Source organism: Eurytemora carolleeae, unplaced genomic scaffold (genome assembly GCF_000591075.1).
Source record: "Eurytemora carolleeae unplaced genomic scaffold, Eaff_2.0 scaffold102, whole genome shotgun sequence".
NCBI lineage: Eukaryota > Metazoa > Arthropoda > Copepoda > Calanoida > Temoridae > Eurytemora > Eurytemora carolleeae.
Window position 1 is genome coordinate 230,910 of NW_019396136.1, and position 22,472 is coordinate 253,381.

Genomic DNA, 22,472 nt, shown 5'->3' on the forward strand with positions numbered 1-22,472 from the left:
CCCCCCCCCCCCCCCCTCCAATTCATTTATTTCCCTCTAAAAATCATTTATTTTGTTTCAAAACTTTTAATGATTTATTAAAATAAAAACATCGTGGTGTAATTCTTAAACTTAAACATACCTACGGCTGTAAAACAACTATAATTTTATTAACAAATCTAATGATTACTTGTGTAGGAGTGCCACTGACCACTATGCCCGGGCACACTGGATACCTAACATTTGCCACACTACCACCAGTATTATAAACAATACATTCTTTTTATTTTTTTAAATAAATTATTTTCACGAAAAAACACTTTTTGATTTTAGAGATTTATGCTTAATATCTCAGCTATAATATAGAAATAATTTTGAAAACATCATACAGGACTAGTACTGAGATGGAATAGGCCAGGCGACTGCTAGTGTGCTGTGGGTAGATGGCTTCGGTCACTGGCCTAGACTCTTAACATAAATAATTTACATTAGACTTGTGTCAATAATCAACTTTTATAATTTCCGTCCTTTGGCGGTTATTTTTGAAGGGGACTCGGCCTTAATTTTCACGGAATGATGGTTGATGTTTTATTTACTATTTATTAATATGTGTTTTTTTTCACAATTACTGATCAGCTTAAGAATTTAAAATGTCTGTCCTTAATCTAGCCTAAATCAATTAAAACTTTTTTCTGAAGAGCACAATTGACTTTATTGCAAATAAATAGGAATCAAATCTACAATAATTTTATAAAACAATAAATAAATCTTAAAATACAAACTGGAAGCCAGGAGAGTCGTTATTGAGTTGCGCGGCATTCAGCTGATGCAAATTGGGGTTAATCCGACTCAAACTTGTTTGCGGCATCTGTTCACTGTCGTCTTCACTGAATAAAAACCAATTAAAAATCACGAACTGACAAAATGAATATGTTCTTCATGACAAATTAAGACCGGTGCAATTGATTACATATATTAAAAGTATATTGCAATTGCCATTTAGACCCGGCAAAAAAGTTCATGCAAAATTTTAACTGATCTGAATGCAAGGTTGTTAATTGATTGTTAAAACGTTGCTGGTGTTGCTCACTTGTCAGCTGAAAAAAGCGGAGAAAATCCTTCCCGCCTCTCACCAGCAACGTCACTTCACCTTCCGCAAATAATTAGTACGTAATGTGAGGATTTTAAATGACCATCGTTAAGAAGACGACATTTCTAGTACATTGGAGTGCATCAAGAGTATCAAAGAGTGCATCCAGAGAGGTTCACTAAATGACTAACCTTAGATTTTCTAGTTGGGTTTTCTGAAGTTGCATATTCTGTTTTCTCCATTTTATCCGTCTGTTCTGGAACCAAACTTTAACCTGTAATAATCAAGAGAAAAATAATGAAGCCTGTTTTAATTTTTTGCACACAAACTTTCTGCAAAATTGTTAAGATTGTTTTAATTAGTTTAACATTAGATTTTTCTTCGTGAATAAATTAGACAAATTCTGAGTTAAAAATAATATTAAAACCCATTTACAATTTTCTTTAACATGTTAAAAAATTGAACTAATTTAATCGTTTAAAATATTTTGTTATGATAATTTAAAAACCGTCATTACCAACTCGTTTTTTAGTATCATCGATTCGCTTTCCCGTCCACAGTATTTTCCATGTCTTCGTTTTATAATATTTTTAAAAAATTGCACTTACCCCCCCCCCCTTTCTTACCTGTGCCTCTGTAAGGTTAAGCCTAGATGCAAGATACAATCTCTCTGGTCCAACCATATACTGCTGTCTAGATATAAATAGTCATGTTAATTAAGTTGGTTCGTTGTTTTGCTTTTCTTTTAGGGTCAAAATTTAGCTTAGTGTAAGAAAAACAAATATTTTTTATTCAATTTTAATGGAATTTATCACACCTAATATTTCCCGTTGTAGGGTGATTAAGTGACATTATCGCCCTACTGCATGGCGAAAAAGTAACTTTTTCACCCAGCTATTAAAATTTCAAATTTCATTCCTAATTTGTCTCATTGTAGGGTGATAAAGTTACTTAATCACCCTACAACAGGGTGATTAAGTAACTTTATCGACCTGCTTTTAAATAATTTGAGTAAAATTGAGTTTAACTATATGTTATTGAAATGGGTATCATGCGTGCGAAAAAGTTTTTGCTGTGATTTTTAATTTTCTAGTTTGTTCTCGATCAAAATAAAAATCCCGGAAAAAACTGTTTCGCACTTATTACCCATTACATTGACATAAATAGATATACAATGGTTTGCTCTGACCATTTCTTTATTCCCCACTATGCAATAATTTGACCCTGACCGCAAAAAAAATGCTGAACACAAACCGTTCGTCTTATTTTATTCGTCAACAAATTTATTTCGTTTATTTTCTCAATTAAATATCATACAGGAAAACCGTCCTTTTAGTAGAAAACGATATTCTTTTAAGTTTGTAAGAAAAATGGTTTTTCCAGTAAAAAAAACTTGGTTTTCTCAAATTCTTTCGGAAAATTTGTTTGTTCAGGAAAAACAGTAGTTTTTTTAATTCGGTCGTTCAAACCGTTGGTTTTTAAGAAACAATAATCTTTTATTTCTCTGAACTATCCAAGTCCTTCACGTATCGTTCGTCTGTTCTGAACAACACTATCGAAAATTTCGTTCGTTTATAAAAACAGTGCCTATCTCTAACAATAAGAGGAGTTCTGACTGATTGTAATTTTTCATTAATGGGTTTAGTTTTCTAGTTTGGCGCGAAAATACCTGTGAAATTCCTCCTCCATCCTTTCTAATTGCTCCGGGGTAAATATTGTTCTTATTCTTTTAGATTTTAATCTTCGCCCTCGTCCGCACTCAACCATATCTAATAATATAAACAATAAACAATTCGCATATAAAGAGAAACCCTTAATAACGAATACATCGAAAGAATTAATCAAATGTCGTATTCTTCACTTTCTGATGATGGAATGTTGCAGATATTTAGTTTTTTATTAAATGATTATATGGAACTCTTTAAAACTGTTCCCGCATATTCATGGCTATTTATTTATGTTCGCAAATACTGAAAATTACGTAATATATAGTTTAAAACTCATTGACAAATTGTCAAGACGACATTTGATAAATTCTTCCGATGTATTCGTTATTAAGGGTTTCACTGTATACAGAGAAACTCTACCCGGAATAATGTAAATTGATTGATGACTTTAAAGTCGTCTTTGACCTTGGAAATTGTTAATTCAAGAGGTGACTTGATTTTTAACAATATTTTTCCAAGAAACAATAATCACTGAATATTGAATAATCCTGATCCTGCAATCTCCAAAATGTGGTCTGCCATTGTTTGCACCAATATTAAAAATTGTATTTAATTTTTTTTTATTTACTAAAACGAAATCATTCACAAAATTGTGATTATTGTTTCATAAAACTTCTAAAATACAAACTCCTGGAATACAAAATACAGACTTAAGAAATATAAACTCCTAAAATACAAACTCCTGAAATACAACATCTGAAATACAAACTCCTGAAATACAAACTCCTGAAATACAAACTTCTAGAATACAAACTCCTAAAATACAATCCTAAAATACAAACTCCTGAAATACAAACTCCTGGAATACAAACTCCTAAAATACAAACTCCTGAAATACAAACTCCTAAAATAGAAACTCAAGAAATACAAACTCTTAAAATACAAAGCCATGAAATACAAAATCATAAAATACAAAGCCATGAAATTCAAACATATGAAATACGAACTCCGAAAATGTAAACTCATTGAAAAAAAATCCTTGAAAAAAAACTCTTAATTATAAATCAAAAAAAAAGATAATCTCAAATATTTCATTAATTATCCATTATAAATATTATAGATTATTTAATTAATTAGAGAAATAAAACTTAATTGATGGATCACACTCTCCAGCTCGTTTAATTCATTAAATTCATCACATTCCCACATATGATTGTTCACAGCAGGGTGCCATCAACATTTATACTAATTCAAAGTCTGATTTCCGGACACAAATTTTATCTTGAAGATAGTCTGATTTTTAGACACATTTTATCATGGAGATGTCTGATTTTTATACACAAACTTTTTCTTGAAATTTTCAGACATAACTTTTTTTCTTGAAGATAGTCTGATTTTCAGACACAATTTATATCTTGAGAAAGTTTGATTTTCGGACATTATAATATCATCTTGAAGTTAGTCTGATATAAAAAGAATGAATCTTATCTTTTATTATTTTGTAAATCCCCTCTAAATGTGCTGTACAGGGACATGTACAATTCCCTTTAAATGTGCTGTACAGGGACATGTACAATTCCCTTTAAATGTGCTGTACAGGGACATGTTCAATTCCCTTTAAATGTGCTGTACAGGGACATGTACAATTCCCTTTAAATATGTTGTACAGGGACATGTTCAATTCCCTTTAAATGTGCTGTACAGGGACATGTACAATTCCCTTTAAATGTGCTGTACAGGGACATGCAGCAACAATGTAGATATCGTCGGTTTTTTATCTTGAAAAGTTTTGAATTCTGACGATTTCCATAAATCCGCAAGTCACTTTAAAGGGAGTGTTCGCGAAACATGAAAGGAGGTGTGACGTCGAACTGAATTAGATGTCGATCGCTACTAATTTTACTTCTATCTCTTGCGTCATAAAAAGAAAATGGTTAAACATGACTCATACCGCAGATAAAAGTAAAATTAATAGCGATTAAAATACCCCTTTCATTTATCGCGAACACTCCCTTTAAGGAAAAAAATAATCAACTTTAATATAATGATAACTAAATCAGTTTAGCTCAGTTAAAAGTATTGATCAGTCCATTTTTAAATAGAGGGTTCCTCTAAATAACGTCTAAAGTCCCTTTAAATGGAGGGTTCCTTTAAATAACGTCCACAGTCCCTTTAAATAACGTCCACAGTCCCTTTCAATAACGTCTACAGTTCCTTTAAATAACGTCCACAGTCCCTTTAAATAACGTCTACAGCCCTTTTAAATAACTTCCACAGTTCCTTTAAAAATGTATTTCCATCTGTATGGACCTTGTCAGCTGAACACAAAACATTTTGTTAATAATATATATGTAAATTATGAATTCTGATAGGTGGTAAAGAAGTTTTTGCTAAAAACTCCCTATCTTTGCAACCAGATGTTATAGACCTTTGATATTTCAAACCATGAATTCCGTTAGATCAAATGGTTTAAATTTAAAATATCAAAGGTTGCAAAGATACCGATATTATAAATTTGAGTTTGTGGCAAAAACTTATTGTTCCTTTCCCGACTTTATTCATTATTTCAAACAAAATAATCGTAAGCTCAAAATAATTTCAATGTTAGATATTTTGAACAAATGGATTTCATTATAATCCCCCGGCCCTGCTTGCAAAAATTAGATTGGAATCTTTAATATCTTCAATATCTGGCATTCCAATCTTATTCTGTCAGATCAATACACATACACAAGGGGAGGAAGGCATGCCACAATTTTATAACGGCCGAGCCACATTATCCTCATTTTCTCGTCCGAGCCACCTCGAAATCCTCGTCTTTCCAATATTGTATTAAAATATACAAAATTTTCCCAACAATTTTAGATTTGTGAAAATAGTGTTCTACAATTAAGCATCTCTATCAGTGAGAAGGACAAGAATTTCTAGGTGGCTCGGACGAGAAATTGAGGAGAACATGAGCAATTTTTGAGGTTGGCCTTCCTCCCCTCCACACACACACACGGACAAATTCATATAATGGAATAAAAGCCAACTTTTAAGAATGCGAAACTTTGTGATCTAAAAATTTTCAAAAAAATGTTTTAAAAGAAAACCCCTCTTCTTGCTTAAAAACGAATCAAAAACAATTTTATAAAAACTTTTAGATATACTTTTGGGTGATTCATTTTCATAAATTTAAATTATTGATTAAAAAAATAAAAAAAAATTGTTGTGGTCATACCCCTCCAGAAATTTTAAAACTAAATAATTCTAGTATTTTACAGTATATTTACAGTATATTTACAGTATATTTACAGTATATTTACAGTATATTTACAGTATATTTATAGTATATTTACAGTATATTTACAGATTACCATAATCTATAAATTCATAGACTCTTTATCAAAGTATTCAGTAAGATTTAAACCACTCCTCTATGAATTTTAAGCTACTTTAAAAAGAAATTTGTAAAAAAAAAACTATTTTTTTCTGTTTTTATCATAGTTGTGATAACTATAATAACTATTTCTAATACTAAAATTATTTTTGTTCTCAGTGTTAAGCTCGGGACAAACAAAATCTAAAAAGACTTGAAAAATGCTTGATCTCCTCTTTTTCTTGATCTCCAGATTAAATAAGGCTTGTTCTCCTCTTGTTATTAATCTCCAGATTAATTAACCGATCGGGATTAAGGATATCCCATTTAAAAGTTCCTGGCTCAGGACGAACACATTGGAAGAAAAAACTTTCATTGCTTTTTTATTTAACAGAAAAAAATTCCCAAATATATAAAATTAAACCGTTAATTGTTTTTGATCCACCCTGTTGAGAACAGAACAGCACAAAACCATCTTCTTAGCATAATATATATCTTGTAAACCTGAATACATGAATACAGGGGGTGCCGCCAAACCAATCTAAACTGGCGGCATCAATGAATTCTATTTGCCTGGCTTAAACTAGAAAGTTAAATTCATCTGGTTTCTGAAAGGGAGGAGACGATAAGAACAAACATATATTTGCCTTAATAGCTCGATTGATAGCTAAGGATGTTTTAAGAAGGAAAGCTAATGATATTGTAAACTAGGATAGCTTTTATAGCTAGACTGTTAGAGATGTAAAGAAGGATAGCTAGAAATCTATATCTAGCTAAAGATATTTAGAATGATAGATAAATAGCTAGATAGCTAATGATATGTAGAAGGATAGCTAGATTGGTATAGATATATTTATGATACAGGGTGGTGTCCCACTAGATATATTTATGATAAAGAGTGGTGTCCCACCAAATATATTTATGATAAAGGGTGGTGTTAAACTAGATATACTTATGATACAGGGTGGTGTCCCACCAAATAAAGGTGTTGAGTCATTTCATAGAAAGATATTACATAGATAAGCCACTTCATAGACAGGAAATTTCATACATAGGACATTTTATAGGTAGGACATTTCTTAGATAACATTTTATAGAAGACATTTCATAGACAGGACATTTCATAGATAGGACATTACATAGATAGGACATTTCATAGATAGGACATTTCATAGATAGGACATTTCATACATAGGACATTTTATAGGTAGGACATTTCTTAGATAACATTTTATAGAAGACATTTCATAGACAGGACATTTCATAGATAGGACATTACATAGATAGGACATTTCATAGATAGGACATTTCATAGATAGGACATTTCATAGATAACATTTCATAGAAGAAGATTTTCATCGATAGGACATTTTATGGATAAGATATTTTATAAATAGGACATTCCATAGACAGGACATTTCATAGTCAGACAATTTCATAAATAGGACATTCCATAGACAGGACATTTCATAGACAGACAATTTCATAAATAGGACTTTCCATAGACAGGACATTTCATAGACAGACAATTTCATAAATAGGACATTCCATAGACAGGACATCTATCTATCTATCAAATGTCTCTCTTTGAAATGTCTTTCTATGAAATGACCCAACACCCAAATATATATATGATACGGGTTGGTGTCCCACTAAATATACAATCCTTTTGATTATGCAATGGGTAATCATGAAACAACGGAAATCTCACCATTGATTTTTGTTACATCATGGGTAACCTTATAATGAAAATTAATTATAATATTTTTTATTTACTAACCTACTAACCTCAAGCAATAATTGATTATAAGCAACATGTTTTTTTCTGTCATAATTGTAAAATTTTTTCATCTTTAGTATAGTTATTCATGTACAACCACCTTCGGTACTTGTTGTATGATACAGGTTGGTGTCCCACTAAATATATTTCTGATACTGTCCCACTAAGTACATTATGACGGTGTCCCGGAAAGTATATCTATATCTCTACATATCTAACATATTCAAAGTACAGTAGAACTTAAATTTCCTCACTCAGTGTTAACCATATCTAACATATTTTTATAGAATAGTCCTCATTTATATTTTTAACCATATTCATTTAGCGGAGATACCAGCGGAGCTTAATTTTCTAATTCTTTGTAAAAAAAAATGAATTACCAAAATGGTTGATATTTCTGAAGATCGGTTTGGTTTTGTTGATGTTACTAAAGATTGGTTTGGTTTGGTTGACTTCTCTGAAGTTTGGGTTGGTTTGGTTGATATCTCTGAAGTTTGGGTTGGTTTGGTTGATATCTCGGAACAAGTTGTGTTGTGATATATGACTGGAATGGAAGATGTCCGGAAGTTCACGACCAATACTCATACTATTGTTCTAAATATAATCTTTATAAAAGCATTTATCCATGAGAGAGTATGCATTCTCACCAGTGCTACGCAGAGTAGCACCTAACCCTCTCAGATCCGGATTGAGAAGGTCTAAGCTATTCAGCATTGCACTGGTTAGTATGCATATTTAAAACTATGCAGATTGAACAGATGTACTGTTCTGGGATCGAATTTTATGAATTTGAGCCAGATCGCTGAAGTACCAACAGTTGATTCAAATACTTATCTTTAGTTGTCATTTCTAGGACAGGGATAAATTTAGAATAACTGATTCAAGATATGTGGTTGAACCGTCTCTAGATTTGGCTCAAATTTATTAATTAATTTTCCTTCTTTATAGTCTGTATGTAATGACTAGTACAGTACAAACAGGTTTAGTTGCTAGCAGTCGGCCGACCTGGTACTTAATGCAGTTTACAGTATAAACTTTCTATAATCGATTTTTCCGATTTGAACCGATAAAAAAACTTAAGTTGTATTTGTTTAAAAAAGAAACATTTTCGTAAACAATTAAGAACTTATATAATTTTTAATAAAGCTTTACAAAAAATTATAACATTTTAATATAATTTTACAGACTTGAAAATAAATCATTTGCAAATTTGCCAGAAAGCCTAGGGGATAAATCAATTTTAACCAGAACAAACAAACTTTACATACTGTACAAAACCAGATTCTAAAAATTTTAACACTAGTTTCTCATTTCAATACCAGATCCATTAGTTTAAGACCAGATTCTTTACAGTTTACAGCTCAATACTAGATCCTTTACAGTATACAGTTCAATACCAGATCCATTAGTTTAAGACCAGATCCTTTACAGTTTGCAGTTCAATAATAGATCCTTTACAGTATAAAGTTCAATACCATATTCTTTAGAGTTTAACACCAGATCCTTTACAGTTTACAGTTCAATACTAGATCCTTCACAGTATAGAGTTCAATACCATATTCTTTAGAGTTTAACACCAGGTTCTTTACAGTTTACAGTTCAATACTAGATCCTTCACAGTATAAAGTTCAATACCAGATTCTTTATAGTTTAATACTAGATTCTATAAAGCTCAATGCCAGATTCTATAAAGTTCAATACCAGATTCTATAGTGTGCAATGCCAGATTCTATAAAGTTCAATGTCAGATTCTATAAAGTTCAATTCCAAATTCTTTATAGTTCAATATTTGATCCCTTCACAATTCAATACCAGATTCTTTACAGTTCAATACCAGATCCTTCATAGTTCAATACCAGATTCTTCACAGTTCAATACCAGATTCATTATAGTTTAATACCAGATCCTTCACAGGTTAATACCAGATCCTTCACAGTTCAAACCAGATTCCTTACAGTTCAACACCAGACCCTTCACAATTCAATTCCAGATCCTTCACTGTTCAATACCAGATTCTTTACAGTTAAATACCAGATTCTTCAGAGTTCAATGCCAGATCATTTACAGTTCAATACCGGATTCTTTACAGTTCAGTACTAGATTCTTTACCGTTAAATTCCTGATCCTTCACAGTTCAGTACCAGATTCTTTTTCTTTTAACAAAAAAATTGTAATTCAGTTTTTTACAGTCGACACCAAACTTATACAAATTAAACCCAAATACAACTATTGTCACTATTGTTTCAAGTCTGGATTACAGAAACTGATTTTTGCCACTAACTCTAATCGCTATATTTTTGCAACCTGATGGTGTAGACCTTTAATATTTTAAACTTTGATCTAACAGAATTTAGAGTTTGACATATCTAACATACTCAACATTGTGTTGTGAAGATGTAGGAATTAGAAAATCAGAGTTTGTGGCAAAGAGTCAATTCCTTTACTTCGTCTAAGATTTGTTTACCTTGCTCAGGATAGATTCAATTGAGAACTGGTTTTCACCCTGTCTGCTAGAATCAACTTCTCTAAAAACAAAACTTCCTTCAATTACAACTTCACAAAAATGATAATGATACAGTGATATCCAGAAAAATCTGGAATAGGAAGACGACTTACAGACTTTGAAACTGAGTTTTTGTCACAAACTCAAATTTTCTAATCCCTATATCTTTACAACGTGATAGTGTAAATCTTGAATATTTTAAACTTAGATTATTAGATTCAACAGAATTGATAGTTTGAAATATCTAAGGTTTACGACATTATGGTTGCACAGATAAAGGGATTAGAAAATCAGACTTTGTGGCAAAAACTCAATTCCATTATGGCCTTGAATAGTCCAATGAAGATGAGACACAGCAAATATTAAGGTACTATAGTATAACTATTTGCTATGGATGTTGTACAAGCTGTACAATTCACAGAAGAAATTGAACCAAATATTTCGGCCCCCTTCCTGTATTAGTATAACCCTGGAGAAGGATGAATACACAGGAAACTTGATTGCAAACATAAACATGTACTGTACACCGTACTGCAGTTTTCCCTAAGCCAGATTTAGGCCTCAGTTGACGAAAGTCTGCTTTGTAAATCAGAATTAATATTCAGGTATATAATATACTAATTAAAGCCCATTTCACATAAATCGATATTACACCATCAAATACACATAAGCTTTGGTATAATTTCGTTATTTTTATCCTAAAGTTTTCTGGTTATCACAGTATATTTTCAATCGCCGATTTAATTGAGTGGTTTAACAATTTACTAAAGTTCACTATCTATAAATATCAGGTGTAAATTAAACTTAAGATCGGATTTTTTCAAAATATTGCTTCAATTTGTGCTATATCGTAAGAAATTACAATTATAAAGTAAAACACATTTTTAAAAATTGTTTCTAAAAACTCTCCAAAACGTTTAACAACACAATACAGTGTGCACATCTTGTTTGATGCTTACGTAATCTTCAAAGTACTTTTTCTTTAAACAGTTGGTGGATTTTTACTTTTAAGATATTAAAATGAAATAAGTTTAATTTTACATAAATTTAAGATACGTAATTATAATCAAAGTAATTAAGACTTTAAAATAATTTTTAAGGAAATAACTCCTTTTTTGGAAGAGCTATTGAGATAAACAAAATATTTGAATCACTATATAATATACAACCAGAGCTGAAAACTTTAGAATGGTGGATATCGGGATTAATGCTTAATCCACTCTTTTTCTTAATCTCCAGATTAAATATTTCTTGTTCTCCACTCATTTTTAATCTTCAGATTAATTAAGAGAGCAAGATTAAGGATATCACATTCTAAAGTTTTCAGCTCAGATAAATTTAATTGTCTCTACCGACATTGTTGCATAAATTTGACTGTCTCCTGCTGTCCAGTTCAAAACAAGACCCATGCTTTAAAAAATGAAACAAATTCTTTAAAATATTTAAAGTAGGGGAAATATTACCTTTGACACGCCCTTCCCTCCTCCTCTTCCTCCTCCTCCTCCTCCTGTCTGTCCAGCCACGCCTCTCTTCCCTCCCCCGCCCTCGCCCAAGCAAGGGATAAACCCCTTTCCTCAGAAAACCCTCTGCCAAGCATCATTATCAAATTAAGCCTTTGAATCTGGCCTAGCTAGACCTAAATATGCCCTAAATTAGGCCCCTTAATCCTCCACGTCACTAATACAGACAACTAATGATCCCAATATTGGATGAGCGCTGAAACCCTCCCGTGCCAGGGAAATCCTGTCTTCTCATTGGTTGGTTTCAAGAATTTCTCGCGCTCTCATTGGTTGAAAATACCGCAGTCTGAAGTGTACGGTCTCTTATTGGTGGAGCTATTCAGGCTAAGGGAAAATACATAATACCTCAATTTTACCAGATCTATGATCTAAACAGATATTGTTTTGTTTGATTAATTTTTATTTGATTTATATAATTTTGTTTGATGCAAATTTTTGCAGGATATATATTACAACTTGTTCATCTCATTACATATTCTATTAAAAATTGCCATTTTCTATATTTGGAAAATTATGTCTTACCAATAAAAGAAGAAAAATTATGCAGTTCTTGTGATCTAAAAAATGCAAAACTTTAAACTTAAGCTTCGAAACATTCATTTCCAGGTCTTAAAAAACGTATAATGTGGGTTGTAATAAATACTGTATCGATCAAATCGATCCCATGCATTTGAACATACCTAGATTAATTAAATTGTACACTGTCTGTAAATCTAAATGCGCTTATCATTAACTCCGCAAAACTTTTAATTCATTTAACCTAGCCTAGCTACGTTTGTAAATAACTACGTCAAACCTGTATTGTGTTTAGCTTCAGTACGCCTCGGCCTATTGTTGGAATTAATTAGACTCTGCTTTGATTACAGTGTGAGAGTAATTACTTCTTGGTTAGTAAACAAGAAGCGTCCTGAATCACTCTCTTGAAAGATAGATATAGATTGAGAATCGATACAGATACAGTACCACTTTAGTGTGCCAAGTCCATTAGCGCCTGATCCAATCAGGACTCAGTCATGTGTTTGTTATCTATTCTGAACCAATAGAAATTGCATGGCTGTAACATATATCTTTCTATCTAGCTCATTATCCAATTAGAGATATGAATCCTTATGTCGGCGCTATAACAATAAATGGAAATATTTACTTCTACTGAGACTATAGTGCAGTTGTGTCCGGATTGGCATTGAAAGTCAAGTATTACCAAACTGAATAGCTCTTATACCTCGTCAGCCATAACGAGAGGGAACGAGTATGAATACAAATAAAGTAGTGTCCGGATTGACATTGATAGTAAAGTATTACTGAACTAAATAGCTTTTATGCCTCGTCAACCATAAGGAGAGGGAGCGAGTATTTGGTACCCATAAAGTCCTGTCCGGATTGACATTGATAGTGGTATTCGTGGAACTGTGAGTTCCTGATTGAGTTGTACCTGGATTGATACGGGTCTGAAAGACTCTTATGGAATATTAGGGTATTTACTGCAGGGTGAGGTAAAACCTAAAGGAAATTTGGATAGCAAAACTTGAAAGCCAGTCTGAAAAATAATGGAGTCAAAATTTCCATAGCTGTAATTGGTCTTATATATTGATTTTGATAGAGGGGGTATTTATTCTAGTCCCCCCCCCCCCTCCCTTTTCTAGAAGAGCTAGGGTCGGAGAGAGGGGGCAAAATTGATAATAATTTAGAATTCATAGGAAAGACAACTTTTGGTATTTTTCAGTTTTCAGATAAAGAAATAAGTTTGTTAGTATGGGGCACTGGCCACTGTTTCCCCATTCTTCGTGAATGCAATTGTTTGTTAATCGTAGTTAACTGGTATTTAAGCAGTGGTAGTTGGCCTATCACGCATAAGTCACACCAAACTACAGCAAATTGCACTAAGATTTAAACCTTTCATGTTTTAAATCATAGCTCTTCTTGTTAAAGTGTTATTGAGAAGATATTTTGAAATTCCTTTATGTAACCAGAAAATTTAGTTCTGCTCCTACTTGTGCGGAAAATCAAAGCTAGAGGAGCTACAAGGTCACAAAATCAGACCAGGGATATCTCTCAAAGTTTACCTTCTCCTTCTAGACGTCTAGTTTGCAGTGTATTTGAGGATAGTTTGAAACAAATAATTTTGTTTAGAAATTTTGTTTTTAATCTTTGTGAAGAAACAATCTCAAGAACTGACTAGGGGCAACCCAGACCGAAATATATTTTCAATAAATATGGAACTAACATCTACTTTTTTACTCTACAGAGGTTTGGTCCATCACCATCACCGAATTTTAAATTTAGAAATAGGATTTAATTCTTTTCTACCAAGAATTTCCCATTTTTCTTTTAAAGATACTTAAACGATATATATTATAGATAATTTTTTTTTCTTATTGAACGGTAAAAATAAAGTAAAATTTTTATGATTTGAGTGGACTACATAAAACATGTTGGTAATCTTTCATAAAATGTTTTAGATATTAATTGTCTTGTACTAAATGGCTTACTCCAATAATACATTAGTCTGTATCAATCCAGATACAACTTTCTCTGTATTCATAAGTCTGTATCAATCCAGATACAACTCGCTCTTGAACTCTATACTCTCTACACGAGAACTAATACTTTAGTCTGTATCCATCCGGATACAACTCTCTCTGTATTCTTAAGTATGTATCAATCCAGATATGCTTTATTATTTTAATCTTTCTGACAGAAACAATCTCAAGAACTGACGTGGGTCAACCCAGACTGAAATATATTTTCAATAAATGTGGAACTAACATCTACTTTTTTTTTACTCTACAGAGGTTTTGTCCATCACCATCACTGAATTTTAATACTTTAGTCTGAAATCAATCCATATACTCTCTCTGTATTCTTAAGTCTGTATCAATCCAGATACAACTCACTCACAAACTCTTTACTCTCTAGACAAGAACTAATAATTTAGTCTTTATCAATCCAGATACAACTATCTCTGTATTCTTAAGTATGTATCAATCTAGTTACAACCATCTCTGTATTCTTAAGTATGTATCAATCAAGACACAACTCGCTCACAAACTCTATACTCTCTACACGAGAACTAATATGTCTGACCGTAATGAAATTCAAATTCAACTACATATATTTTGGGCTTAATGATACAGGTCAAAGTGTAATTGACCTATAGGTCTATTCAGAGATTAACGAACAGAGATATAAATTTATAACATGTTAATTAGGGTTATATACAGGTAGGTTCAGGTTTCCACGATATGGGGGTTATTACTATATCTATCACAGTCTTATATACTTTCAAATACCATCCAAATGTTCCGAACATTCTGGATCGTTGTTTAAATGTAAAAGGAATTGAGTCTTTGCAACAAACTCTGACTTCTTTACAAAACAATGTCGACCTTAGATAATTTACTTCGAGAATTAAACCACCAGGTGCCAAAGATATAGGGATTAAAAATTTGAGTTTGTGGCAAAGACGCAATTTCTTTACAAAAGACATTTATTGTTTTATAGTTAGAAGCTATGGGCGATAGAATAGTTTATAAACATCTTAGTAGCTCAGTAGCACAGCAATGTCAAAAAATTAGAATCTATCTTAAATAAAAATTCACTCTGAATTAAAGGGACTAGCGACGTAAATGTAAGTGATGACTTACGTGTCTGATTCACGACGCATCCTTTAAACATTAGTCGGAGAAAATATGTCTGGGACAGTAATTGTTTTGCTAAAAAATTGATCCATTTCAATTTAGGCTTCCCTTTTTTAATTTCGATTTCAATGCACATTATCGCTTACTTTTCCATACGTGCGCTTTCCCTTGACGGTTTCCTTGAAAGGTCTGCACGCGCGCCACGCTAAACGAGTCACGGGGCGCCGGAAATTAATTTAAATCAAATCAGACATGTTTACAGCGTATCAAGAATACATTAGGAAAAATATTATACAAGATTAAATTCAATTAGACTGCCTGGGAACTATCACGCAAAACAAATTTCAGTTTTTGTGTGTAAATATCGTAATATTTATTTATATCATACAAACCAAAAATGGATAGACACAAAATTTGTTCTGAAAACTTGGGGCTTAGGTTTTCCATTATCTTGCATCTAAGACTTGTCTCTTAGATTATCCTGTAAAGTGAGTGTCAAAAAACCTGAGCCGTTTATATTTCACCATAATATCCTGGATTTGAAATTTGATTTTATCCTGAACAGTAACTGTAACATTAATACCTAGAGTTTCACGAGAAAAAGTAACGAAAATATTTAATACTGTTTTCTATGAGGATGTTGTTCATTTCCTAAATCAATAACTTAACGAAAATTAATTATCAATAATTTCAAATCCCCCCTCTAATAAAATTTACATTTCTATGGGAGGAGGCACAGCCCCCGTATCTTCCCCCCTTTGCACTCCTCCAATTGTGTAATTTCACGTACACTCGTATGTTTAGATGTCTATCTCGAGTATTCTTATCTTCAAGCCGAAGTCCAATGTTATATATTTCTGTAAAAATGTAAGATTATGTCACGGGTTAAAGGCCCGAATGGACTTATAATATTCAAATATGCAGTACGCTCTCTGTATAGTTGATAGCCTGTACAATTAATAAAGGATTACCGTACATCATCAATCTATACACAATTTAACCTCGTTGGTGAAATCAGACAAACTATAGAAAGAACTAGAAAAATGCCCGGAATGAAATATTATTATTTGGAAGCACTGTCAACTTAACTTAATGAGAAGGTCAGATTTATAAGATATTTCTGATGCCGCTTTGTGACCTCGTAGCTCCTCTTGTTTTAATTTTACGCATAACTATGAGAACAGCAAATTTATTCAGTTACATATTAGAAATTCAAAAACTGTTTGTCCTTGTCCGACAAATCATATTTTGTTCTCAAGGAATTGAGTCTTTGCCACAAAATCAAATTTTCTTATTGCAATATCTTTCCAACCAAATGTTGTAGACCTTTTATATTTCAAACTATGAATGTTGTTAGATCAAATAATATAAGTTTGAAATATCAAAGGTTTACACCATCCGGTTGCAGAGATATAGGGACAAGAAAATTGTGGTTTTTGACAAAAACTCAATTCCTTTAACTATCCTCTCTTTAATGTAAAGAGAGTTTATACAAATAGAAAATTATATTTTCAACTTTTATTGACTTAAAAGTTGACCATTAAACATAGTACACTTAGCACGTACTCCTCTATAAACTTATCTAATTATAAAACTAATCTCATTAAGCAACAATTCATATTAAAATAAGATTATAACTACAACCTTATACAACTAAATTCTAGAATTCTCACTTTAATTCAATTTCTACAATTCTCCCTATTATCTAATTTCTATAATTCTCCCTATTATCTCATTTCTACAATTCTCACTTTATTTTAATTTCTGCAATTCTCCTTTAAACTACATTCTACGATTCTAACTTTAATTCAATTTCTACAATTCACCCTATTATCTAATTTCTACAATTCTCCTTTAAACTAAATTCTACAACTCACCTTTAATCTAAATTCAATTTCTACATTCTCCCTTTAATCTAAATTATGCAATTCTCCCTTTAATCTGAATTCTACAATTCTCCTTTAATCTAAATTCTACAATTCTCCTTTAATCTAAATTCTACAATTCTCCCTTTAATCTAAATTATGCAATTCTCCCTTTAATCTAAATTATGCAATTCTCCCTTTAATCTAAATTCTACAATTCTCCCTTTAATCTAAATTCTACAATTCTCCCTTTAATCTAAATTCTACAATTCTCCTTTAATCTAAATTCTACAATTCTCCTTTAATCTAAATTCTACAATTCTCCTTTAATCTAAATTCTACAATTTTCCCCTTAATCTAAATTCTACAATTCTCCTTTAATCTAAAGTTTACAATTCTCCCTTTAATCTAAATTCTACAATTCTCCTTTAATCAAAATTCTACAATTCTCCTTTAATCTAAATTATACAATTATCACTTTAATTTTATTTCTACGATTCTCCCGTTAATTTAAATTCTACAATTCTCTCTAATCTAAATTGTACATCATTTCCCTTAATCTAAATTGGAGAGTTCTACGCAAGTTTTTTTTTAAATTGTATGTTATCTTTTCTTGACTTAGGCAATAAATATCGTGCCCTCCTTTCTCTGTAAGCTCTTGCATATATATAATAAAGTATATTTAGCAGACAATTTAAAAAGTAATAAATATGTTTACAACCAAACTTCAAGCTGTGCAAGGATTTTTGCTTTCAGGTGGTTATACAAAAATCGACTTAAATCAACATATAAAGGAATTTAATCTTTGCAACCTGATTGTGTAAACCATTTTAAACTGAAGTTATTTCATCTAACAGAATTAATAATTTGAAATATCTAAGGCCTATAACGATATTGGGTTGCAAAGATAAAAGGATTAAAAATCGGAGTTTGTTGCAAAAACTCAATTCCTTTGGCATGTTTGTCTGTTTATATCCAAATAAACGCCAAAAGCGCTGAACCGATCGAGTCCAAATTTTGAGTGACAAAATGACCTAAATGAATCTACAAAAAACGGCTTTATAACTAAATAATATTATAGAAATAGTAATTTTCATTGTATAGATCGAAACATACAACATTATAAACTTTGTGTGCTAGATTGTCACCTTCCGCCCCCCCCCCCAGCCCCCTCTTTAAGTTTCTTTCTTTTTCATTTCCTTTCTTTTCTTCAATACGTTTTCCTTTATCTAACTTTTTTCCCTTCTATCTACTCAGTTGCTATTCTTTATTTCTAAATTGTTTTAGCTTTATTTGTGTTTATTTTAATTTAACATGTATTTATCGCTGCAAAAGGGCCTCTCATTCAAAACAACCAGCAATGGTAAGAGAGGTCCTGTCTAAAATATATGTAAAGATTGTGTACCTGGAATTGTTATTCATTAAAATATTTAGTCAAATATATATAAATCTATCTATCTAAGCTGGTCCACAAATCTTCGTGAAAAGACGACAATAAATTCAAAATTCAGAAAGTATTAAAGGGAGGGTTCGCGAAAAATGAACGGGGGTACAAGCTTACGGCGAAAAATAATCGCTTTAGATCGCTTATAATCCTACTTCTATCTGTGGCATCTTTTAGGAGAAAATTGTTAAAAACTTCTTGTACCGAATAAAGTAAAGTCCATACAAATTCAGAAATTTGCAACATAGGACTCGGATCGTAAACAAATCAATTTAATGTCAAACAAATCATTTAGATATTAAAACCTATAGTCATGCGATTATTTTTCAACGCATTCGTATATAATTTATATTTCATGATATTTTTTATTTGTTTTCTATACAATGCAATTAAAACAACGATTTTTTCCGCTAGGTGTCTCTGCCACTTGGAATCATTAAGAGCATCGAGAGCAGGGACACCTGGCGGACAAACTAATCGTCGTTTACGTACATAGTGTATAAATCAAATAAAAATATTAAGCTTAACCTTATTTTAAAAAATGCACTTTTTAAAGTTCAATCTGCACATGCTATAAGGGCAAAGTTAAATTAGGTTTAAAAAACTGAAATACCCCCAGCCCCGAAATATAAAGTACAATATATACAACGTTCTGCGGAATTTTTTATTAAGAGCATGAAAGTTAAAAAGTGCAAAAATTGCAAGAAATTTATTACGAAGAAATGCAACGTGATTTATGTTATTATGGTAAAGTACGCGGGCTAGATAGAGGTCCTATTTAACGTCTAAAAGTACAAAATTTAAAAAAAATTGATAATAAGTTAATAACACAGAAATATGTTCCCACTAGGCTTTCCAGTCGACATTTTACTTCGTACTCTGCAATAAAAAAATTCGCGGATTTATCTGTTTAAAGTTGGAAATAATATATAACTTTTAGACAAACATTTAAAGGGAACAAATGTTGATATTTTCCATTTATTATTATTTCCATTTTACCAAGAATAAGATGATGAAAAATTTAAAAATAAATTAGACACAGTCGTCGTCGTATATATCAATATAATTACGACACCATTTGATTTCAATTTTTTATCTCTGTCAAGCTTTTAAACAGCATGGATACATATAAAGAGAAACTGCCAAAAACGGTACCAGTACAAACGTCGGACCCACAAACGTCGGACGCTACAAAGGTCGGACAGTACAAACGTCGGACTTACAAACGTCGGACTGCAGGTACACACGTCGGACTAAGGCAAACGTCGGACCAGTACAAACACTGGACCAGTACAAACGTCGGACAGGTACATTTATAAGGAAAATGTCGGACTTTGGTTGAGTTGGAAAAAAATACCATTGCTATAAGAAATAAATTAAAAATCATTCACTTTTTGTGTCGAAAATCAAAGACAGCTAAATAAAGTCTCATCTTATATAGGGTATAAAACAACAGACCAAAAAGTAGTTGAGTTCAATTGTCACAAACTCTGATATTTTTGCAACCCGATGTCATATAACCTTTAATAGTTCAACCTGTGAAATCTATAAGATCAAACAGTTTAAGTTTTAAAGTATCAAGGTTAATACCATTACCAGGTTGAAAAGATATAGGGATGAGAATATTTGAGTTGTGGCAAGAACTCAATTCCTTCGGGTAGATTTTTATTATACCAGTCGATAAAAGGAAATAACTTTTTTTAAAAAAAATCTTAAAATTCACATAATTTTTTTTCCTTAGTCGGACATTTGTACTGGTCTGACGTTTGTACTGGTCCGACGTTTGTACTGTCCGACGTTTTTCCCAGTCCGACATTTGTGATAGTCCGACGTTTGTCATAGCTGGTCCGACGTTTGTACTGTTCGACGTTTGTAAGTGTTAGGTTTGTACCGTCCGACGTTTGTGGGTCTGACAGATTGTTATAAACAGCTTCTCTTTGTAAACTTGTAATTTGAAAAAATATCACGGTATCAGAATCCTTTTTTTTTAAAGATGATAAATAATTTTACCACTTTGTTTATTTCATATATTTGTTGAGTAAATAGTACTACTAAATTGTCACATTTCATATTTTAAATTCAAAAAATTTTCACTTAGCAGAATCAAAATAATAATGAAAAATTTGAACTTGAAGCAAGTTTAAAATTACTGTAAACCAACCGTTTCATGATATCACAGAATTGTAAGGCTAGGGTTTTAAAAATGCATTTAAGAATTTAAAAAAAACTTTTAAATTAGGAATTTAAGAAATAAAAAAACCTCGCAATTTTCTGATAGTTTATTTTAAACAAAATCTTAGAAGTAATGTAGTTATGTGCATGAAAGACATAGTTGTACTTGAAATATATATATATATATAATAATGCAAATATATATATGATATATATATAATATTGCAAATAACTATAAAAAAAAACTAAAGACTATAATTTATTCGTGTTTTATATAATTATATTTTCTTTAACCAGAATTTATTTTCTACCCGAATTCTGAAAAAAAAACTGTAATTAATTAAGAAAAAACTAAAGGAGAATGTCCACATTTCAAAAAAAGGGGGGGATCTTTTCTCTAAGCTTTTTTTGTTGCATATACTCATTTCTGGCCTTTACATTGCATTTTACACTTTTATTTCACCATATTCACTCTTTTCTCAAATATTCCCCATTCAAAAGACCAGTTTGGGGCTTTCTAACTTTAATACTAGATATTTCTATTTTTCTTTGCATGTGGAGGCCTGAATTGTGCATGTGCAGGCCTGAATTGTGATCCAAATATTGAATCAAAAAACCCAAAATGTGAGAAAAACAATTTACCCTATATTTTCAGGACATTTTATTCAAAAACTTTTCCACGTGAAGCATTTCAAGTCATCAACTCATTTCTGGCCTTTACATTGCATTTCCGCTTTTTTATATTATTTTTTATATTATTTTACGCCTTCTCCCATGCATGCTCCTCCCTCCAAGTAACCAATGCATGGATCCTTCCGACTTTGTTACTAAAAATTTTCTCTGATTTTTTTTGCGTGCAATCTTAAACTGTGACCTAGATATTGAATCAAAAGCCAAAATGGGGAAATTCACCCTCCCCCCCTTTTTGGGGAATTGAACATATTCCTTTAAAGATTAAGTAAAAGTTACAGCATCTGTAATTAAATAAATATTTTATATTCGACTTGACGCACAAATTTGCTAAAATATTGTTAACATCTGTACTTAAGCAACTTCTATTTTGTAAAATAGTTAAAGTCCAAGAAATGATTAAAAAATAAAATGAATAATTTAAGAATTAAAATAAAAATAATATTTACCCGCTTGTTTTTGCTTTTTATTCCAGATTTAGCTGTTTCTGTAAAAAATAATTTCGATTTAATTTTTAGGGAGCTAAATATATAGCTGACACTCTACTAGAGCACTCTCCACTTAAACCTTCTATTTTTTCGGTCAGTGTACTACAGATCATAGCAGTGCGCACCGAAGGCTTAGTTTAGGGTCTAGTGAAGACTGAGACTCTGCAGATTAGAACTTTTTTTGATCCGCTCGTTAATTTTATGCGAATCTTATCTATCTATGCGGAGAAAACGACATTTTTAGGCGCGCAACTAGACATTTGATAGGAGGGGGG

At 31.6% G+C, this 22,472-nt stretch overlaps 3 protein-coding genes across 3 annotated transcripts in view; 1 reads left to right on the top strand and 2 right to left on the bottom strand.

Moving 5' to 3' along the window:
• Positions 1-296, top strand: part of LOC111696000 (tRNA (adenine(58)-N(1))-methyltransferase catalytic subunit TRMT61A) — a 7,606-nt gene extending 7,310 nt beyond the window's left edge. Inside the window, exon 11 of the mRNA XM_023465508.1 lies at positions 178-296. Within this exon, the coding sequence (XP_023321276.1) occupies positions 178-248 (71 nt within the window). The 3' untranslated portion in view covers positions 249-296. The remainder of the gene's footprint in view (positions 1-177) is intronic.
• Positions 297-653: 357 nt separating this feature from the next.
• Positions 654-12,248, bottom strand: LOC111696018 (homeobox protein MSX-2). The gene is made up of 7 exons (XM_023465535.1): positions 11,844-12,248; positions 10,342-10,402; positions 8,258-8,471; positions 2,739-2,838; positions 1,696-1,762; positions 1,261-1,343; positions 654-866 (listed from the first exon to the last, which is right to left on the bottom strand). The coding sequence occupies exons 1-7, from the start codon at positions 11,978-11,980 to the stop codon at positions 749-751; spliced, it is 780 nt and encodes a 259-aa protein (XP_023321303.1). The 5' UTR covers positions 11,981-12,248; the 3' UTR covers positions 654-748.
• A 969-nt stretch (positions 12,249-13,217) lies between these two features.
• LOC111696001 (uncharacterized) overlaps positions 13,218-22,472 on the bottom strand; it is a 29,225-nt gene continuing 19,970 nt past the window's right edge. The window contains exons 10-11 of the mRNA XM_023465509.1: positions 22,159-22,196; positions 13,218-13,400 (exon numbers count right to left, since the gene is read on the bottom strand). Of these exons, the coding sequence (XP_023321277.1) occupies positions 13,218-13,400; positions 22,159-22,196 (221 nt within the window). The remainder of the gene's footprint in view (positions 13,401-22,158; positions 22,197-22,472) is intronic.

Bases quoted from the DNA above. Each gene is read 5' to 3' on its own strand.
- LOC111696018 (XM_023465535.1), bottom strand. From the start codon at position 11,980: ATGATGCTTGGCAGAGGGTTTTCTGAGGAAAGGGGTTTATCCCTTGCT. The intron at 8,472-10,341 runs GTAAACAAATCT...GATTATATTTAG, and splicing joins TTGAATCTATCCTGAGCAAG to AACAATAGTATGAGTATTGG. The intron at 1,763-2,738 runs GTATTTTCGCGC...ATTTATATCTAG, and splicing joins ATGGAGGAGGAATTTCACAG to ACAGCAGTATATGGTTGGAC.